Source organism: Patiria miniata, unplaced genomic scaffold (assembly GCF_015706575.1).
Source record: "Patiria miniata isolate m_02_andy unplaced genomic scaffold, ASM1570657v1 HiC_scaffold_13, whole genome shotgun sequence".
Classification (NCBI taxonomy): Eukaryota; Metazoa; Echinodermata; class Asteroidea; order Valvatida; family Asterinidae; genus Patiria; species Patiria miniata.
This window is the reverse complement of record NW_024037051.1, coordinates 2,190,700-2,209,300: the sequence shown is the minus strand read 5'-3', so window position 1 is coordinate 2,209,300 and position 18,601 is coordinate 2,190,700. Positions and strand designations below refer to the sequence as shown.

Sequence of the window (18,601 nt, the reverse complement as noted above, 5' to 3'; positions counted from 1 at the left end):
TTCATATTTGAGTCATATTTTATGAAAAACGTCAGGCTAACCCCTTGCAATGTTTGCAAATTTTGGTCAAAAAATTAAAATGCTCCAAACTTCTTGGAAAGACTCCTTAGGGACCCTGGAACACATTCCAACTCGATTGAGGGACAGATATATCATAAATAAGAAATTCATATTTTAGCCAAATTTTTTGAAAAAAGTCAGTTAACCCCTTGCAATTTTTGTCAATTTTCGTAAAAAAATGAAATTGCTCCAAACTTCCTGTAAAGACTCCTAAGGGACCCTGGAACACATTCCAACTCGATTTAGGGACAGGTATATCATTAAAAAGAAATTCATATTTTAGCCAAATTTTATGAAAAATGTAAGGCTAACCCCTTGCAATGTTTGCCAATTTTGGTCAAAAAATAAAATGCTCCAAACTTCATGGAAAGACTCCTAAGGGACCCTGGAACACATTCCAACTCGCTTTAGGGACAGATATATCATTAAAAAGAAATTCATATTTGAGCCAAATTTTATGAAAAATGTCAGGCTAACCCCATGCAATTTTTGTCAAGTTTTGTCAAAAAATAAAATTGCTCCAAACTTCCTGGAAAGACTCCTAAGGGACCCATGGAACACATTCCTACTCGATTTAGGGACAGATATATCATTAAAAAGAAATTCATATTTGAGCCAAATTATATGAAAAATGTCAGGCTAACCCCTTACAATGTTTGCCAATTTTGGTCAAAAAATGAAAATGCTCCAAACTTCCTGGAAAAATTCCTGAGGGACCCTGGAACACATTCCAACTCGCTTTAGGGACAGATATATCATTAAAAAGAAATTCATATTTGAGCAAAATTTTATGAAAAATGTCAGGCTAACCCCATGCAATTTTTGTCAAGTTTTGTCAAAAAATAAAATTGCTCCAAACTTCCTGGAAAGACTCCTAAGGGACCCATGGAACACATTCCTACTCGATTTAGGGACAGATATATCATTAAAAAGAAATTCATATTTGAGCCAAATTATATGAAAAATGTAAGGCTAACCCCTTGCAATGTTTGCCAATTTTTGTCAAAAAATGAAATTGCTCCAAACTAACTTGAACGACTTCTAAGGGACCCTCGAACACATTCCAACTCGATTTAGGGACAGATATATCATTAAAAAGAAATTCAAATTTGAGCCAAATTTTAGCCAAATGTTACGAAAAATGTAAGGCTAACCCCATGCAATTTTTGTCAATTTTTGTCAAAAAATGAAATTGCTCCAAACTTCCTGGAAAGACTCCTAAGGGACCCTGGAACACATTCCAACTCGATTTAGGGACAGATATATCATTAAAAAGAAATTCAAATTTGAGCCAAATTTTATGAAAAATGTAAGGCTAACCCCTTACAACGTTTGCCAATTTTGGTCAAAAAATTAAAATGCTCCAAACTTCCTGGAAAGACTCCTAAGGGACCCTCGAACACATTCCAACTCGATGTAGAGACAGATATATCATTAAAAAGAAATTCATATTTAAGCCAAATTTTATGAAAAATTTAAGGCTAACCCCTCGCAATGTTTGCCAATTTTGGTCAAAAAATGAAAATGCTCCAAACTTCCTGGAAAGACTCCTAAGGGACCCTGGAACACATTCCCACTCGATTTAGGGACAGATATATCATTAAAAAGAAATTCATATTTTAGCCAAATTTTATGAAAAATGTAAGGCTAACCCCTCGCAATGTTTGCCAATTTTGGTCAAAAAATGAAAATGCTCCAAACTTCCTGGATATGGACCTTGGAACACATTCCAACTCGATTTAGGGACAGATATATCATTAAAAAGAAATTTATATATTAGCTAAGTTTGATGAAAAATGTTAGACTAACCCCTTGCAATTTTTCTCAATTTTCTTCAAAATATGAAAATTCTCCAAACTTCCTGGAAAGACTCGTAAAAGACCCTGGAACACATTCCAACTCGATTGAGCGACAGATATATCATTAAAAAGAAATTCATATTTTAGCCAATCTTTATGAAAAAAATCCCTGCCCCCCCCCCCCCCCTTTAACTGATAAATCGAGAATTTGTTCAGAAATACAAGAATTTTTAGGGATTTTTTTTGCCCCTTCCAGAAAAGGTCCAAGCGATGCCCATGGGTTGTGCACATCACTCTTTGTTGGAAACGCGTCACACTCTCTGGTGCATGGCGGCGAGTTCGATCCAGACGTAGACATGTCTTCTCTTTGTCAGAAATTATATCTTGGGGGTTCAGAGATCACAAGGAATATTTCGCTAACGGACAGAAGCAGCACAGTGCAGTATGCAAGTCATGTGGGCTGCGGATTTCGGAGAAGTCTGAAACAACTTTACCAAGCAAAAACAACACTTTTTAATATGTGTACGTGTTAAATTTCTGGGAATACTGGGTAATTACTTGACATATCAAATATAAATAACGGTGTTAATTCCCATAATGCTTTAGATTAAAAATAAATGTACTCGGGATGTACTCGATATCTTTGTACTCGTACTCGGCCCGTACTCGGACTCTGAAAAACTCGAACTCGGATTTTTGGCCGAGAACTCGACTAAAAAGTACTCGGACTCGGCCCGTACTCGGCACTGTGTGTACTCGGAAAACTTTATACTCGAGTTTTGGTACTCGACTACAACACCGCCTCAAACTTTTGTACCAAGGAGCACCAAGGAATGGGAAATTGCACATAGGCAAATGATGAAGGGTACCAAGGCAAACGATGGAGGACACCAATGTATATGAGGACACAACAAAGCAAAATAGTACCCACCTTGTCTGTACAATCCACGCTTGAAAAAAAAGCCCCCAAAAGCCGCATCGCCGCATCAATTCCGGAACTTTGGTCTGACCACAGAATGACTAGTTTTTGTTGGCCTTATCACGAAATAGATAAGATTTTACTTAAAAAATAGGAATTTCCAAAGCGTGTTGTTTCGTTGCGAATTGAAGTATTTTATGTAAGGCACATTTAGTCTGAATTTCAGCCCAGGAAATTAATTCTGGTTAAAATAGGAGCATTTTGAAAGTACACTTTCAAACTCAAAAACTTCAGTTCACGAGAACAAAAAAATGACTCCACAAGGATACACATTTCAGTATGGGTGATTTCAAAACATTACACTTTGGAATCCTGGATATATGCGTGCTGTGTTGATCTAACTTGTACAAAAGTATGAAGGTGGCCTTGATATACAATAATATCAAAGCCCACAGTAAAAACGATAAAGGCTACTTCATCATGCCTTTTCGTGTACAAGGTTATCATTCTCTGATCCTATTCTATAGAGCAGTTCTGTAGACATGTTCAACATGAGTAATGACAATTGAACCATGCACTTTGTTGAAGGGTAGTTTAATTTTCAACAATGGGAGGGAGCAATAATAGGGTTGGAAACACGAAAACACGAATTGTTCACCACTAATGTTGGTTTGTTTTTCATCTTAATCAGAATCAATATTTCCAAGTAACATTGTGTTCAATGTGAAATGAACATTTCTCATAATAACTTCTATTGATGCATACAAAATTTTGATTGTCGACTCAATATTCTGGATCTTGCATCAAGGGTTGACGATCTTTTTTGCCCAAAAAACAAGCGACTTTATAACACAGTGGTCATTTCTCTTGAAAGAGATGCGCCATGCTGAATCTTAAATACTCTGCAGCTTTAATAATCCGTGAAATATTGTTGCACACATTTCTAGCCATGCGCTGTTTCTATCTACACTTTTCTTGTAAATACTTTGTACTCATTTAAAAGGATAGATATATATTTCCTTGCTCTCCTTAAAGGTATGGTTTTAAGCGAAATGAGCTACAATTGTCCCTTCATCACCTACGTTTTCCAAGAAATATTACAGCAAAGCTTTCGTTTTTTTTCTTAAATATTTCTGTACATAAGACTTCATGAACCATTCTCTAATTTTTGGAACAGGTTAAACCAGTCAAAAACATTACAAAAATGTTCTCAAAACATTTTATGAAATTTCAATTCTAGCTACTTAACAATACTTTAAAAAATAATATTTCTTTCTCTACATCATTTGGTTTGATCTTTAATATCACAATCAACCCGTAGATATGATTTGAAGACAAAAGTATGTCTTGCTTCATGTAAATACATAATTGTGGTGTCAGCTTAACAGTAATAATGGTCTCCTCTGAACTTTTGATTCAGATGTAATCACATCGCATCAGGTATCTGCTATCGGTGACAAAAAAAATTTAAAAATGAAGACTTACAATTAGTGCATTGGTCATAAGTGTTAGCTATGAACATTTTATGGTAAAGTTGGTCTTTAAATATCTCTGCGAGATCCAAAAAAAAAAAAAAAAACATTTTTATGTAAAGTTAAATGTTAACACTAAAATGACGTTTCGGTTATGAGAATAAATGGTTCGCTCTATAGGCTAATTGATAGACTTAAGTGTCCTTAAAACTGTAAACAATTGACAAAAATATTCAGGTCTGAACAGGTCTCCAAAAAGGTCTCGGCTGCTGTACCAAGTGCTTGTTTCCAAGGACCATGCATGTGTGTCTGTTGTTAAAGAGGTTGTGGAATGCTCGAAGACATTTCCGTCATTTTTCGGGTATATGTAGCCTAAGGTGTGATGAAATAAAAATGACTATTGTGTCTGTCATGAAATGAGTACAAAAGGTACTTTCGAGAGCTGTTCTTCGGGTCCTGTTTCGACCCGAAGGTGCAATTTGTGTAAAAGTCGTCGTTGGGGGCAGCAAACAAAACATAGTAAATCCTGACGTAATAAACAGGACTCGTTTATACTACGCTGCATCGGGAGTCCTGTTTATTACGTCACGATTTACTATATGTTTTGTTTGCTGCCCCCAACGACGACTTTTACACAAATTGCACGTTCGGGTCGAAACAGGACCTAAAAAACAGCTCTCAAAAGTACCTTATGTACTCATTTCATGACAGACACAATAGTCGGTTTTATTTCATCACACCATAGGCTACATATACCCGAAAAATGACGGAAGTGTCTTCGAGCATTCCACAACCTCTTTAACCTCTGTGGCAGTTGCTTCCCACAAGCGTTCAGAAAGTACCAATTATAAAGTGTGGTTTCGAAATTAGATTAGTTCTGTTACTCGAGTATCGGTTTGGGTCGACGGTTCTTGCCTATAAAAGTGGGGGGGTTTTGTTCTGATTTATTGTAGTCCATGTAGGAGGCATTTGGGCAGATTTTGTGTGACCAGACAATACATACACATCAGCTGGCTAATTAATCAGAATATCTTTTTCCCGAGTGTTCGAGATATACATGCATGCCTAACTAGCTTTTTAAGCTTTCACAATTATACCTCTTTATTTAATCTCAATCACTCGCTCCATCATCCAAATCACGTGCTCCTGCGTCCTCAGCTTACGGGGCGTCTTGTACTGCATGACAGAAGCCGTTGTCATGGCCACCCTAAAGTCCCTTAGCTCCAGAAACGTACCTGTCCTCACGGATTTCAGCTGGGCCGGGGAGATGGTGTTGGATACCCGCAGGCCGCTGTAGTAGACGTGTTCTTGCTGAAGATGTTCATCAAACTGAAATGAAAGTGGACACTTGTCTCGTTACCAAATGGGTAGCTCTACAAAAATATTGATATAGTTGTACGTGTATTTGCGACATCTTGCGCGCGGTGCCTTCAAAGAACCTATGCATTGTCATATTTCTGTTATATAGCAACACAAACTAGTAACTAGTACATCTAAAAGTAAGGTTGGTTATCTTTGAAAATTCGCTTCAGAGTTGACTGAATTACCTTTGACCTTTGCTCTTCTGTGACTTCATTCAGCTCCCTCTTGTCAGGATCGACCTCAAGAAATACGATGTAGTATAGCTCTGTGACGAAACAAAAGGTCAGACAGAAAAAAAACCGCTCAGTGGTTGTTGCAGCATTTTTAGTATTTTAGGAGTCGGAGTAGATTTTTAAATAAAGCTTACCTGAACTTTCAGGATCGTAAACTGGGCTCTCTGCGCATGTCCAATCCACTAGTTGAATTCCTGGCCAGCCTTGAATGGTGTTCTTTATGGCAGCGTCAACAACTTGGGTGTTCACTTTCTCGTAGACTAAATTAAGATATTCTCCTGACCTGAAAAAGAGCGTCATTAAACAATGCGATGCACTGTTAGCTGGTGCCAGAGGGCCAGCTATAGTGATATCGTATAGGACTACAGAATGCATGTCCATTGTGTATACCAGATGCATGAACAGACTTCCAGTGAAAAGCCATTCTGAATTTTTTTTTTGTCATCAGCTTTATTATGATTACGTATAGTCTTGGTTTTGTTTACCTGTAGAGCATGCGCATGACAGGACAGTTCTCGTGGAATCCCACAATCTGGATGACATCTCCATTCCGATAACGATATAGCCCGGAGCGCGTGGTCAACAGCAGTTCATATCTGCCACCGACCTCAACCTCGTCAATGAGAAGAGTCTTTGGGTCTTCATCCGAACTGTTCAAAAGAAACTAAAAAGTTGAACAAAGAAATCGACTAGACAGAGGTAATGGGACATGTAGCCTCCGGATTACCAAATCGGCGCCTTACCAAGAGAGCTATCCATTTGGCCGGTTTCCTAATATGTCAATGTATCTGTTCAGAGGCGCTAGTCAGAAGCCATCAATCCGAATGGGTTGAACAAAGAAATCGAATAGATAGCGGCATTTGGACACGCGGCCTCCGGATTACCGTATCGGCGCCCTACCAACAGAGCTGTCCATTTTGCTGGTTTCCCAATTAAATTGTGTCAATTTGTTTTGTTAAGGGGCGCTTTTCAAAAGCCATAAACCCATATGCCATGTGCCTAGGGATCACGCCCTAAGTCAAGATGCTTACAATAACGCAAATTTACAGGAAATACGGGAATCACTCAGAGATACCATACGGATTTTTATTACAACTTTCCATGATGAAGTAATCTTTTGGTATTAAAAAAAAAAAATAGGAATAAGAAAAGGGAGGACAAGTAAAGTGGACCACTTTGTCTTCTATAATAATCACACACCTGTTTTGCTCCGGGATAAACTCCAAGACAGCCATGTGGGGGCAGGGAGCGTATCGAAGCTCTTTCTCATGCAGCCACATGTTGATCGCGAGGTGGCCTACCTCTGTGCCGCCGTATCCCCAACTGAAGCAAGGAACACCTAGCCAAGACAAGATCAATGGTTATTTAATACCAATACATTTTTTAAGACAATTGTATTAATGAAGATGGCAAATATTAACTTGGCACTTAGTATTCCCCTTTTTTGGTGGGACCAATACATGAATCGATTCTGTTGGGCTCCGGTTCTTATGTGTAGTTTCATAGTGCTTGCGTAGATTGAATTTAAGGCACACACTCTTCAGATTTCTATTCAATTTAACTCTTACCATAACTAAATTTTTCTTCTAGTTTCTTCTTGAAACCCATGATGTCGATTCCCTCAATGGCGACCAGATGAGGCCAGATTCTCTTCAAATGCCATGGAAGCCTTTCTCGAATTCCCTTCTCAACTTGAATACTTGGGCCTTGTCCAGTCTGAGATAGCGTTGGATTGACCGGCGTATATCAGGGTCTAGAGGGATCTTAGCATTGATCTGCCCGGTAGATGATCATCTAACATTGCTTGCCAGTTGGTCTCCAGACACTTTAGAGCTCGGTACAATTGGGGAGTAAACATGGTAGACAAGAGAGCGAGATTGGTGTCGGCAATCGCGAACAGCATGTGAATGTAGACGGCAGAAGGCTCATTGGTGATAGTGAAGGCCGGTGGAGGAGAGCTGAGCTCCGATAAACGCATAGTGTCCTCCTGTTTGATGAACATGTACGGAGAAATGACACGGCCAGTTTTGGTGAGAGAGATTTTGGGATGGATGTCGAAGAAACGGCGTTTCTGTACAGGGCTTGGCCGGTGAGCACCCTGGTACAAAGCCAAGCGCCTGATCTGCATGCAGAGTGCATCTCCCTCTAGCCAAAAAGAAACCAGTGGTATTTTCTTCCCGGCTCTGGTGGTTCCCGATGTGACGCCGAATCGCACGGGCTCCTCGTCAAGAAAGACGCCTTCTTCTCCGTCTGCCAGCCGCTGGATGTAATCCCTGTAGTGATCGTACGTGGTGAGCGGATGCTTCTTGCGGAGGTCTTCCACTGATTGGATCTCCCCAAGACGGTTCTTGCGCCCGTACTCCGTCTTGGCATGTCGACTGGTCAGCTCCCGGATCAGATCTTCCTGGGCTTCTCGCGGATGTTTCCACATGTGATTGATCTTTGCCAAGATGGAGGGCGTGGCTAGTCGTTCACCCTGGCGCCACCTGTAGGACATGAGTAGGGTTGTGAGGGTGTGAATCTCAGAGCATCGTAGAGTCGAGATGTGGAAGGCAATCAGGGATGAGATGCCCAGCAGCACTGCCGCAGCACCTAATCGATCAAGGTCATTCATGTGAGTACAATTTGTTTGTATAATAGGGACGTTTGTATATTAAATTCTCTCCGTAATTTCAGAGTGGCAGCATTTGGTAGTATTTTGGCATAAGCGATTCGACGTGCAGCAACGACCCGCGCATGATTTCGCCCCGATCACCACATTTTCTTTATGGTATATGTTTTCCGTTGGGTAGATGTCCATGAATAAATACCTCATTTTTTACAAGCGTACTCAGTTTCGCCAGAGGGGTTTGCGAGACCAAAATAGCGCTGCTTAATATGGATCTCCCAATGCGTCACTAACAGTCGAGCCTGATGTAAAAACTGGCCACAATTCTATTCAACTGATTTCAGAATGGCTGAGTCTGTTTCTGCACTCAATAGGGGACGTTGAACCATTGATGTCAGAACTCTCTAACCATTTTTTTAAATTATTGCTGAAACAAAACAATTGTCAAAAAAATCCGCCGGGGGGGCAAAGTTCCTCCCCCCCCCCCCCCCCCCCCCCAGGATACGCCACTGCTAGGTTGACCCTCTGTGTCCAGGAAAACTATTCAAGCTAGACCATTGGATGTTGTAATTATTTTCAGCCAACGGTAAATTTCTATTGTTGACCCGATAAAGTGGGTTTGTTTGAGATTAAGGTGGAGCCATAATTATCCCAGATAATCAGTTGGGATTGTGCCTGGCGTACATGGACTAGTATAGATTTCATTAATTCTTTGGAAAATGAAACCTAATCCCCTCCCCCTCCAAAAAAGAAAAGTCATTGGAAACGACAACTCACCTACTGTTACTCGGAGGGCCAGATGGGATTGAGAAGTCATGCAATAGCTGAGAAAGACCGCAGCTAGGAGCGAGGAGATGAAACCCCAGCATGCACAGCGAAGATTCCAAGTAACCGCCATTTTGACTGGAGGACCTAGGTGGCGTCGGTGTGTACATTTATCAAAACAAATACCCGTACACACGATAAGGCTACTTCACCGTGCCCTTTGATATCATTCCCTTATCCTAAACAACTTCAACAATTAGAAAAGTAGATGAGAATGCAGAAGACACGATAATACGAGTTGTTTGCAACAATAAAGTTGTTTTTGTTTTCTAAAAAATAAAAGAAAGGAACTGCGATGTGCGAACCCTTGGGTTTGTGATTATGGTAGCTTGTCACCATGTGTGAAGAATTTCTTCTTCCTGGGACTGACCAGTAAATGACACTCTCTCCACTTAGATTTTCTTCTACTTCAGTATTTGATTTAATGAATGGGAGTCTCCATACTCTCTACGATATGAAGGAAATAACAAACCCCAACCACCAGGTATTAAAGACATTCCACTGCCTCGAGTTTAAATGCAAGAGAATACTACAGTGCAGTGGTCACTGTTTTTGAATCCGAGCACAATCCTGCTTCCAGCTCGTCAAGGTTTTCATTGTGCGGTCCATGCAAGGAATAACAGTGGTCGTTAGGAAGGGCGTCCTTTGGGACGCAGCGGTTTTAAATAATCGATTCCCCACACAAATATATACACATACAATCAAAAATGAAATAGCACTTACTTCGATGTTAGATGGTAATTTTTCAAATTATTTATCCATTATAACTTTCACTTTGCAACTGAAAACTCTGGATCCATCATCAACGGCTGACAGGCTTTTGCAAAATATCAACATTCTGACACTGCGGTTAATTCTCTTGGTAGAGATGTGACATTCTAACTCTTAATAACGAAATGTTAGTACATGAGCTATTCAATTTTGCGTGGCACATTTAACAATTTATGAAAATGGTTAGACATTAGATTGGTTTCCTTTCAACCAGATGTTTGAAATAGGATAAGTAAACAATCCAAAGCATGAGATTTTCGGGGATTTCAGGACGCAGTGCCCTTTTAAGCTCTACTCCATATCAAAACGGGTAATGGCCCGCGAAACCCTGGCAGAGAATACACATCGACTGCGCTGGCCTATTCTAAGGACAGACGATCCTGGTAACTGTTGATGCACATTCAAAACGGCCTCAATTCTTCCAGACAACCACTTCACTATCAAGCTGGACGACTGATCTCCCAAGGGGCATTCACGCCCAACACATTGTCCCTGAGCAACTTGTTAGTATCAATGGTCCGCAGTTCAAATCAGAGGAATTAAGGATCCTGAAACACCATGGAGTGTGGCACATAGCTTCAGCTCCTTATCACCCAACGACAAATGACTTGCAGGGCGCTTCGTCCAAACCTTCAAGAATGAACCGAAGTCGATGGAGGGGGAGACAAGATCAGTAATAAGGTGCCTAAGGTTTGGGTGCCCACTTAACCCTTTTTACCTACTGTGGCAAAATGAGGAATGTCCCCCAAAACCATGTTCTGAGTTATCAACGCCTGAAGTTGGATGCACTAGAAAAATCATGCAAAATCAATATGTTTTTTTTTTCTTATTTTTAAGTAGCCAAGGTATCCAAGATTCACACTATGCATTTTTGTTCAATACCCCCAAAAGTTGGAAACTAAATAACGTTTTCCACTGCCGTTGGCGGCGCAATGCGTATTTCTTTTCTTTTTTTCAAAGCCGGTTTTTTTCACGAAATGAGGTTGGCGAAGTTCGGCGAGACACTGTTGAATTTCCTGGCATATCTTTGGAATAAATTTAGCTATATAAATAGATTTGGTATCATTGAAAAGCCAATGATTTGTGCTTTAACATGATGTACGTAGCTTGAAGAGTCACAGGTGGGGGATATTCCTCATTATGATATGGCAGGTCATCAGCTTCGTTGTCTCTTCAAAACTTTTGAATCAGATATAACCACAAGTTAACAATTTCAAGTATCGGTATTGATATAAAAAAACCGTATCGAAAGAGGAGACTTAAAATGATAAAGTAGTAAGAAGTGTAAGATTGTCATTATTTAGACTGATTTTCTTTCACGGAATGTAGGCGTGCCGTGTAAAGGACGCATCTTTATTTTGTACATATGCGTGCTGTGACGTCATTCAACACTAAATCAGCCAAACTAGGCATATAATACTTCATTCTTGTGCATGTGGTTGGTCCGGTCAAAGGTCATCCAGGATAAAGACGACCGAACTGCAGAAAGCACCATAAGAAACCGATACAGCTTTCTTGTCATGTCTCGAAGATCACTTCTGTATGTTATCCCGAATGACCCATGATCCGTTATAATTAACGCATGCACACTTGAAATACCAAATTGACCATTTTATCAAAAAAATGATAAGCATTGACATGTTAATCAGTAAAAATCCCTTTTTCCTAAGTGGTGTGCGAGATGATAACTAGCTTTTTGACTTTTTGCAATAGTCTCCCTACTTGGTCTCGATCACTCTCTCCATCAGCCAAATCACGTGCTCTCGCGTCCTCAATTTACGAGGCGTCTTGTACTGCATGACAGAAGCTGTAGTTTTGTTCACCCTGAAGTCCCTTAGCTCCAGAAAGGTACCTGGCCTCACAAATTTCACCCGGGATGGAGAGATGGTATTAGACTCCCGCAAGCCGCTGTAGTAGACGTGGTCTTGCTGAAGATGTTCATCAAACTGAAATGAACGATGAAAATAGTCTCGTTACCGAAGGATACCTCTAAAACTGTTGATATGTTAAACATGTATTTCCGACAGCCTTTCCGACACATTACTGGCTTTTACTTTAAAGAACCTGTGCATAGTAGGCCTATGTCATAATCTCATACGAAGGAAAACAAACTCCCTTTATAAATCCAGAATATTCAAAGCTCGTAACTATTTGTGAAACTTCTCTAACTTTGGAGTTGACTTAATTACCTTTGACATTTGCTCTGCCGTGACGTCATTCAGCTCCCTCTTGCCAGGATCGACCTCAAGAAATACAATGTAGTATAGTTCTGTGCCGAAACAAAAGGCCAGAAAAGAAAAGGAAAGTTATCGCGTCATTAAATCGCTCCTCAGTGTTTGTTGCAGCATTTTCAAAATCTGGTGATTCAAAGTAGTTTTTAAATATAGCTTACCTGAACTTTCAGGATCGTAAACTGGGCTCTCTGCGCATGTCCAATCCACTAGTTGAATTCCTGGCCAGCCTTGAATGGTGTTCTTTATGGCAGCGTCAACAACTTGGGTGTTCACTTTCTCGTAGACTAAATTAAGATATTCTCCTGACCTGAAAAAGAGCGTCATTAAACAATGCGATCAAACTTTTAGCTGGTTCTAGAGGGCCTAGCCTAGTGTCCCTATCTAGCTCGCGGACTTTAATACTGACTGTCACTTGTCAGATGGACTTCAATTATAATATAATCCTATGGTATAGGTTTACAAAATGCATATCCATCATACAGGGTGAGTAAAAAAAAAAAAACGAAACCCAAATGTCGGGACCATTGCTTTAGTGAAGTTCTAAATGTAGCACTTTTAGAATAGGATATAAAAGCCCGAGTCATAAGCTTTCTTTTAGTACAAGAATCATTCAAATCACTTGTGTACTGTTCAAGTTATGGGCTTTTAAACACAACCACCGTTTTAAAGTTCTGTCCACGGATCACAAAAAGGTAGGTGTTCTTTCAGCAAAATGAAAACAAATCGCATAGGGATGTGAATTGTTTTCGTTTTGCTGAAAGAAAGCACACTTTCTGCGTGATTTGTGGACAGAACTTTAAAACGGTGGTTGTGTTTAAAATTCTGTAACTTGAAAAGTACATACGTGATTTGAATAATTTTTAAACTAAAAGAAAGCTGATGAATTGGGCTTTAACATCCTAGATTTTAAAAGTGCTACATGCAGAACCTCACTAAAACAATAGTCCCGACATTTGGGTTTCATGTTTTTGACTCACCCTGTATAGACCAGATGCATGAAAAGACTCCCATTGAAAAGCCATACTGAATCAATTAAATTTTGCCCGCTCTGGCATCAACTTTCTAGGATTACTTGGTTTTGTTGTTTACCTGTAGAGCATGCGCATGGCAGGGCAGTTCTCGTGGAATCCCACAATCTGGATGACATCTCCATTCCGATAACGGTATAGCCCGGAGCGCGTGGTCAACACCAGTTCATATCTGCCACCGACCTCAACCTCGTCAATGAGCAGAGTCTTTGGGTCTTCATCCGAACTGTTCAAAATTAAAAGGTCTCAAGTTGAACAAAGATATCGACAAGAGTGGTAATTGGACATGGCATGCAGCCTCCGTATTACCGTATCGGCGTTCTACATGTACCTACAAAGCTATCCATTTTCCCCCAAGAGTATCTCCCACTGTTCAGAGGCACTAGTCAGAAGCCATAAATCCGAATGCCATGTTGCCAGGGATTGCGGCCCGGATGTCACGATGCAAGCAAAATAAGCAACGTCGCAAACCTAGGAAATATGGGAATCACTTTTCACATTAAACCACAATGGGAAAGTGACCTTGTGTATTATCACTACATAATGATTGTGAAGTCGACCCATAACAACAATTATTTGAACTGGAAAAATAACAGAAGGAATTAAATAGATTGACCATTTTGGGGGTTTGCTTTCATGGCAAAGGAATCTGTAAGTATTTCAAGAAACTAAGGATTCGAAAAGGGGAACAAAAATAAAGTGGACCATTTTTTTTTCTTCTGTGATTATCACACACCTGTTTTGCTCCGGGATGAACTCTACGACGGCCATATGAGGACAGATGGCGTATCGAACCTCTTTGTCATGAAGCCACATGTTGATCGCCAGCTGGCCTACCTCTGTGCCGCCATATGCCCAATTGAAGTATGGAACTCCTAGCCAAGACATGACCAGTGGTAAGTCATTACGAATCATGTTTTAGACAAGTGGATAGATCAAGATGGCTAACGACACTTGACAGAGTTTCCTTTTTTTTCTTTTTTTTAGTAGGACGAGGATAATGATTTGATTCTGTTTTGCTCAGGTTCTTTCACAGTGCTTACGCAGATCGTATTTAAGGCGCACGATGAGATTTAGGTTCAAATTAACCCTTACCATCAGTATATGTTTCTTCAATTTTCTTCTTGAAACCCGCGATGTCGATTGCTTCAATGGCGATCAGATGAGGCCAGATTCTCTTCAAAATGCCATGAAACCCTTTCTCAAATTCGCTTCTCAACTGGGATACGCGGGCCTTGTTCGGTCTCAGATAGCCTTGGAGAGACCGGCGTGTATCAGGGTCTAGAGGGATCTTAGCATTGATCTGCCCGGTCGATAGATCCTCCAGCATTACTTGCCATTTGGCCTCTAGACACTTCAGAGCTCGGTACATTTGGGGAGTAAGCACGGTAGACAGGAGGGCGAGATTGGTGTCAGCAATTGCGAACAGCATGTGAACGTAGGCGGCAGAAGGCTCATTTGTGATAGTGAAGGCCGGTGGAGGAGAGCTGAGCTCTGATAAACGCTTAGTGTCCTCCTGTTTGATGAACGTGTACGGAGAAATGACACGGCCAGTTTTGGTGAGAGAGATTTTGGGATGGATGTAGACGAAACAGCGTTTCTGTACAGGGCTTGGCCGGTGAGCACCCTGGTACAAAGCCAAGCGCCTGATCTGGCTGCAGAGTGCATCTCCCTCCAGCCTAAAAGAAACCAGTGGTATTTTCTTCCCGGCTCCGGTGGTTCCCGATGTGACGCCGAATCGCAAGGGCTCCTCGTCAAGGAAAACGCCTTCTTCTCCGTCTGCCAGCCGCTGGATGTAGTCACTATAGTGGTCGTACGTGGTGAGAGGATGCTTCTCGCGGAGGTCTTCCACCGATCGGATCTCCCCAAGACGGTTCTTGCGCCCGTACTCCGTCTTGGCATGTCGCCTGGTCAGCTCCCTTATCAGATCTTCCTGTGCTTCACGCGGACGTTTCCACATGTAAGTGGCCCTTGCTGAGATGGAGGGCGTGGCTAGACGTTCACCCTGGTGCCACTTGTAGGACATGAGTAGGGTTATGAGTGTGTGGCTCTCAGAGCATCGTAGAGTCGAGATGTGGAAGGCAATCAGAGATGAGATGCCAATCAGCACTGCTGCAGCGCCTGATGCAATGAAATGGATTCATAGGAGTCAGTCAGGCAAGCCTGGTAAAACTGGTAACAGGACGGATTTAGTTGATTCAGATTGGCCATTCACTGCGATGGAAGTCTTTCATGCATGTGGCGTACATACACAATAGGTCGGATTGAGCAATGACGGGCTCTCTTTACCGGCGAACAACCAGGCTAAGCCATACGTGAGAGTGTGTAAGTCAGTGGGTCAGTCAGTGATGAGATTGGTACAAAGATGACATAAGTATGGCCCTCAGGCAACAATGTTAATATGACCATTGGCTGTATAGTCGTTATTCCAGCTATCCGTAAATTTCTGTTCTCTTCATAATTATTTTATAATATAGCAGATGAGCCCATAGAGTGGGTCTCATTTGAAATAAGATGGAGACACACTTATCCCACGTAATACGTCTTGGTATAGGTTCCATATACAATTTAGAAAGTTGCAACTTTACCCCTAAAAAGGATTTTTGTTTGTCAATAAAAGCAACAACTCACCTGCTATGACTCGGAAGGCGAGATGAGACTGAGAAGAAAAGCAATAGGTGAGAAGGACCGAAGCTAGAAGCGACGAGATGAACCCCCAGCATGCACAGCGAAAATTCCACTTAACCGCCATTTTGATTATAAGACTTCAGAGTGGGCGTGTCGGGTCTTTTGAATCTTCCACTTTGGAATCCGTTATGCCTGCTGTGATCCAACATACTTAGTAAGTGGCGTCGATGTATACTTATCAAAACACACGGCACAGTTAACACGTATGAGATTGTTCCCAATTTGCTGTTCTATTCATAAGAACGTCTCTATTCATTATAGTCGGGTAGCATTACTGTAAAATTTGTAAGCAATTTGGCCTGGAACGGCTCTATTTTGCAATGGAGCGTAGGCGTTTATTTCAAAAATGGCGATAGACTTGAGGAATGCTTTTATAGGGGTGATCAACTAGATAGAATTTTCTCCCGAAAGTCATCGGTCCCCCCCCCCAAAAAAAAAAAAAACAACCGGAAAATGAAAGATGATGAAATAAGCTTTATACACCTTGGAAGGTTCACGAGTCCATGTCTGAACTCCCAAACTCGTCTGCTGCTAGTACTAGCCAGTGGCCCACCCATTGGGTTTTTTTTTAATGGGGGCAGACTATATTGACGTTGGTGGCACCACTTATTTGTCACTATTATACTACTCGAAAATTGACCTAATACATATCACCAAGGTCAAATCGTGGGATTAAATAAAAAAAAAAAAAAAGAGACAACCCCTTGGTGGGGGGCTCGAGCCCCCCGAGGGCCCCCCCCCCCCCCCCCCTGGGTGCGGCACTGAGCTAGGCTAGTCTGTTTTGGCTGCTCAACTACCCCCGTTTTGATAATGTGAAATATTTATTGAAGGTTTTTTGGGGTAATTGGCTTGGAAAGACTACATACTTCCTTAGAATATTTGGAACGTTGGGCGTAACAGCCTAGATCGGAAAAATAACCACTTCGCCCCATTACCACCTCTTCGCATGTGACATTGGTTGCCTTTCATCTCAATCCAATGGTAGTCACTTTGCCAGTCGCATTCCGTTGGCCGCGAGCTTTATCAAATTAACTTCAAATTCGAAAGTTTTTTCCAGCAACGTGGGAAATAGGCCGAAAGCTCGCGCCTTAAAATTACATTTCCTTATAACACAATACTTTAGCTATTTTTGTATCAATTTCCAAGGCTGGTCGGCCGAACAGCGTTGGAAAAAAAAACTGGCTTTTTTGCAAATACTGTCCCCAATTGACAATATCTAGTTAGTCCGCATTTGTTTGCAATCGATTAAACATCTATGAACGGGTACAAGCCAGCTAGACTGGTTCCCAGACCTTACAACTCCCAAATGTCTATAAATTGCTCCGTTTCATCTTAAATGGAGTCAGGGAACCAGACTACAGGAAACTGATTGTTTTTATTGGTTTTTATAGCATCTACGAACCTAAAACGTCAAAAGAGACAGTGTAACCATATTTGCTATGTATTTCTGTCTATCTATCCATTTCCGAAAATTACAGCAACAGCAAATGATGTTAATTCCCTCTGTTCTCGACATGTAATTATGCAAGATAATCTGATTTTTTGAATCGCACTTCTGGTCCTGCACATAAGGCCTGTGGCTACTCAAAAAAAAACAGCATCAGTAGACCTCAATATGGAGTTTGACGGAACCTGTAACGTCCTTGGAGTTTATGCGGCAAAATGCTCATCGTCTAAAAATAAATATTTATGACTTTTTTGTTTTTGCATGGGCATACTGAAGTTCTGTTCTGAGCTAACGAACAAATAATGGTTTGTGGCTTCACTGTACGAAATTATAATTATTTAGCTCAGAGCAGAGCTTTATTATGCCCATGCAAAAACAAAAAAAGGATAAAAATTCCTTTAAATGACAAGCATATAATGCATTTGCAGAAATTTAAAAAAAAAAGATATTTTCTACAAAATAATGCAACATATGCTTCTCCAAATAAGGCCCAGTAAAAAAAACTACATTTTTGGGGGAAAAATGGAGGTTGCATGGCTTTATATTTTTACTTTTTATTTTCAAGATGGCAGCCATTCTTTTTCAAATTTCCGACAACCGTTGGTTTTTATACTGTTCAAAGACACAAAAATGGTACAGACATGCTCGACAAGAGAAAAACATATTTACAGTGGTTTTCAATTATGTTTTGTTAAGTATTAGTTTTACAAGAATTACAAGAATTAAAAAACACTGCAATAGATTTCTCTATTTTGAGTAAATGGTAAAGGTGTTGAAGGAACACACATTCAACACATTTTTGGTGGCCCAGATTGATACCATGCCATGAATGCCGACTAAAGATTATCCGGGGCTGGCATTAAGACTTGTCTTTGCGCACATTGACCTCTTCACCTCGACCGGGGATAGAGAGAGAAGACAGAGAACGAGAGAAAGGAAAAATTAAAAACGTGACGCTTGGTGTGACATTTTGATCAACAATAAATATATGAACTGACTTCACGTCTGTGTCCAAAAATCCATGCAACACGAACATTCATGACCGCCATGCATCCACGTTTTTCATTCAACTACAACCCAACAAAAACATTAGATTTATAGATACAAGAGATACTACTTTACTAGTAGAGATCGAGGATTAAGATCGAGGTACTT

At 40.8% G+C, this 18,601-nt stretch overlaps 1 protein-coding gene and 1 pseudogene across 1 annotated transcript; both read right to left on the bottom strand.

Annotated features, from left to right (window-relative positions):
- Positions 1 to 5,198: 5,198 nt before the first annotated feature.
- LOC119721480 lies at positions 5,199 to 9,351 on the bottom strand (annotated as a pseudogene).
- Positions 9,352 to 11,731: 2,380 nt separating this feature from the next.
- Positions 11,732 to 16,504, bottom strand: LOC119721479 (probable indole-3-acetic acid-amido synthetase GH3.9). The gene is given in 8 exon segments (XM_038191560.1): positions 11,732 to 11,995; positions 12,239 to 12,318; positions 12,442 to 12,590; positions 13,373 to 13,537; positions 14,048 to 14,186; positions 14,407 to 15,474; positions 15,985 to 16,076; positions 16,497 to 16,504. Coding segments are annotated over 8 exon segments (1,929 nt in total). The 3' UTR covers positions 11,732 to 11,767.
- Positions 16,505 to 18,601: the final 2,097 nt, after the last annotated feature.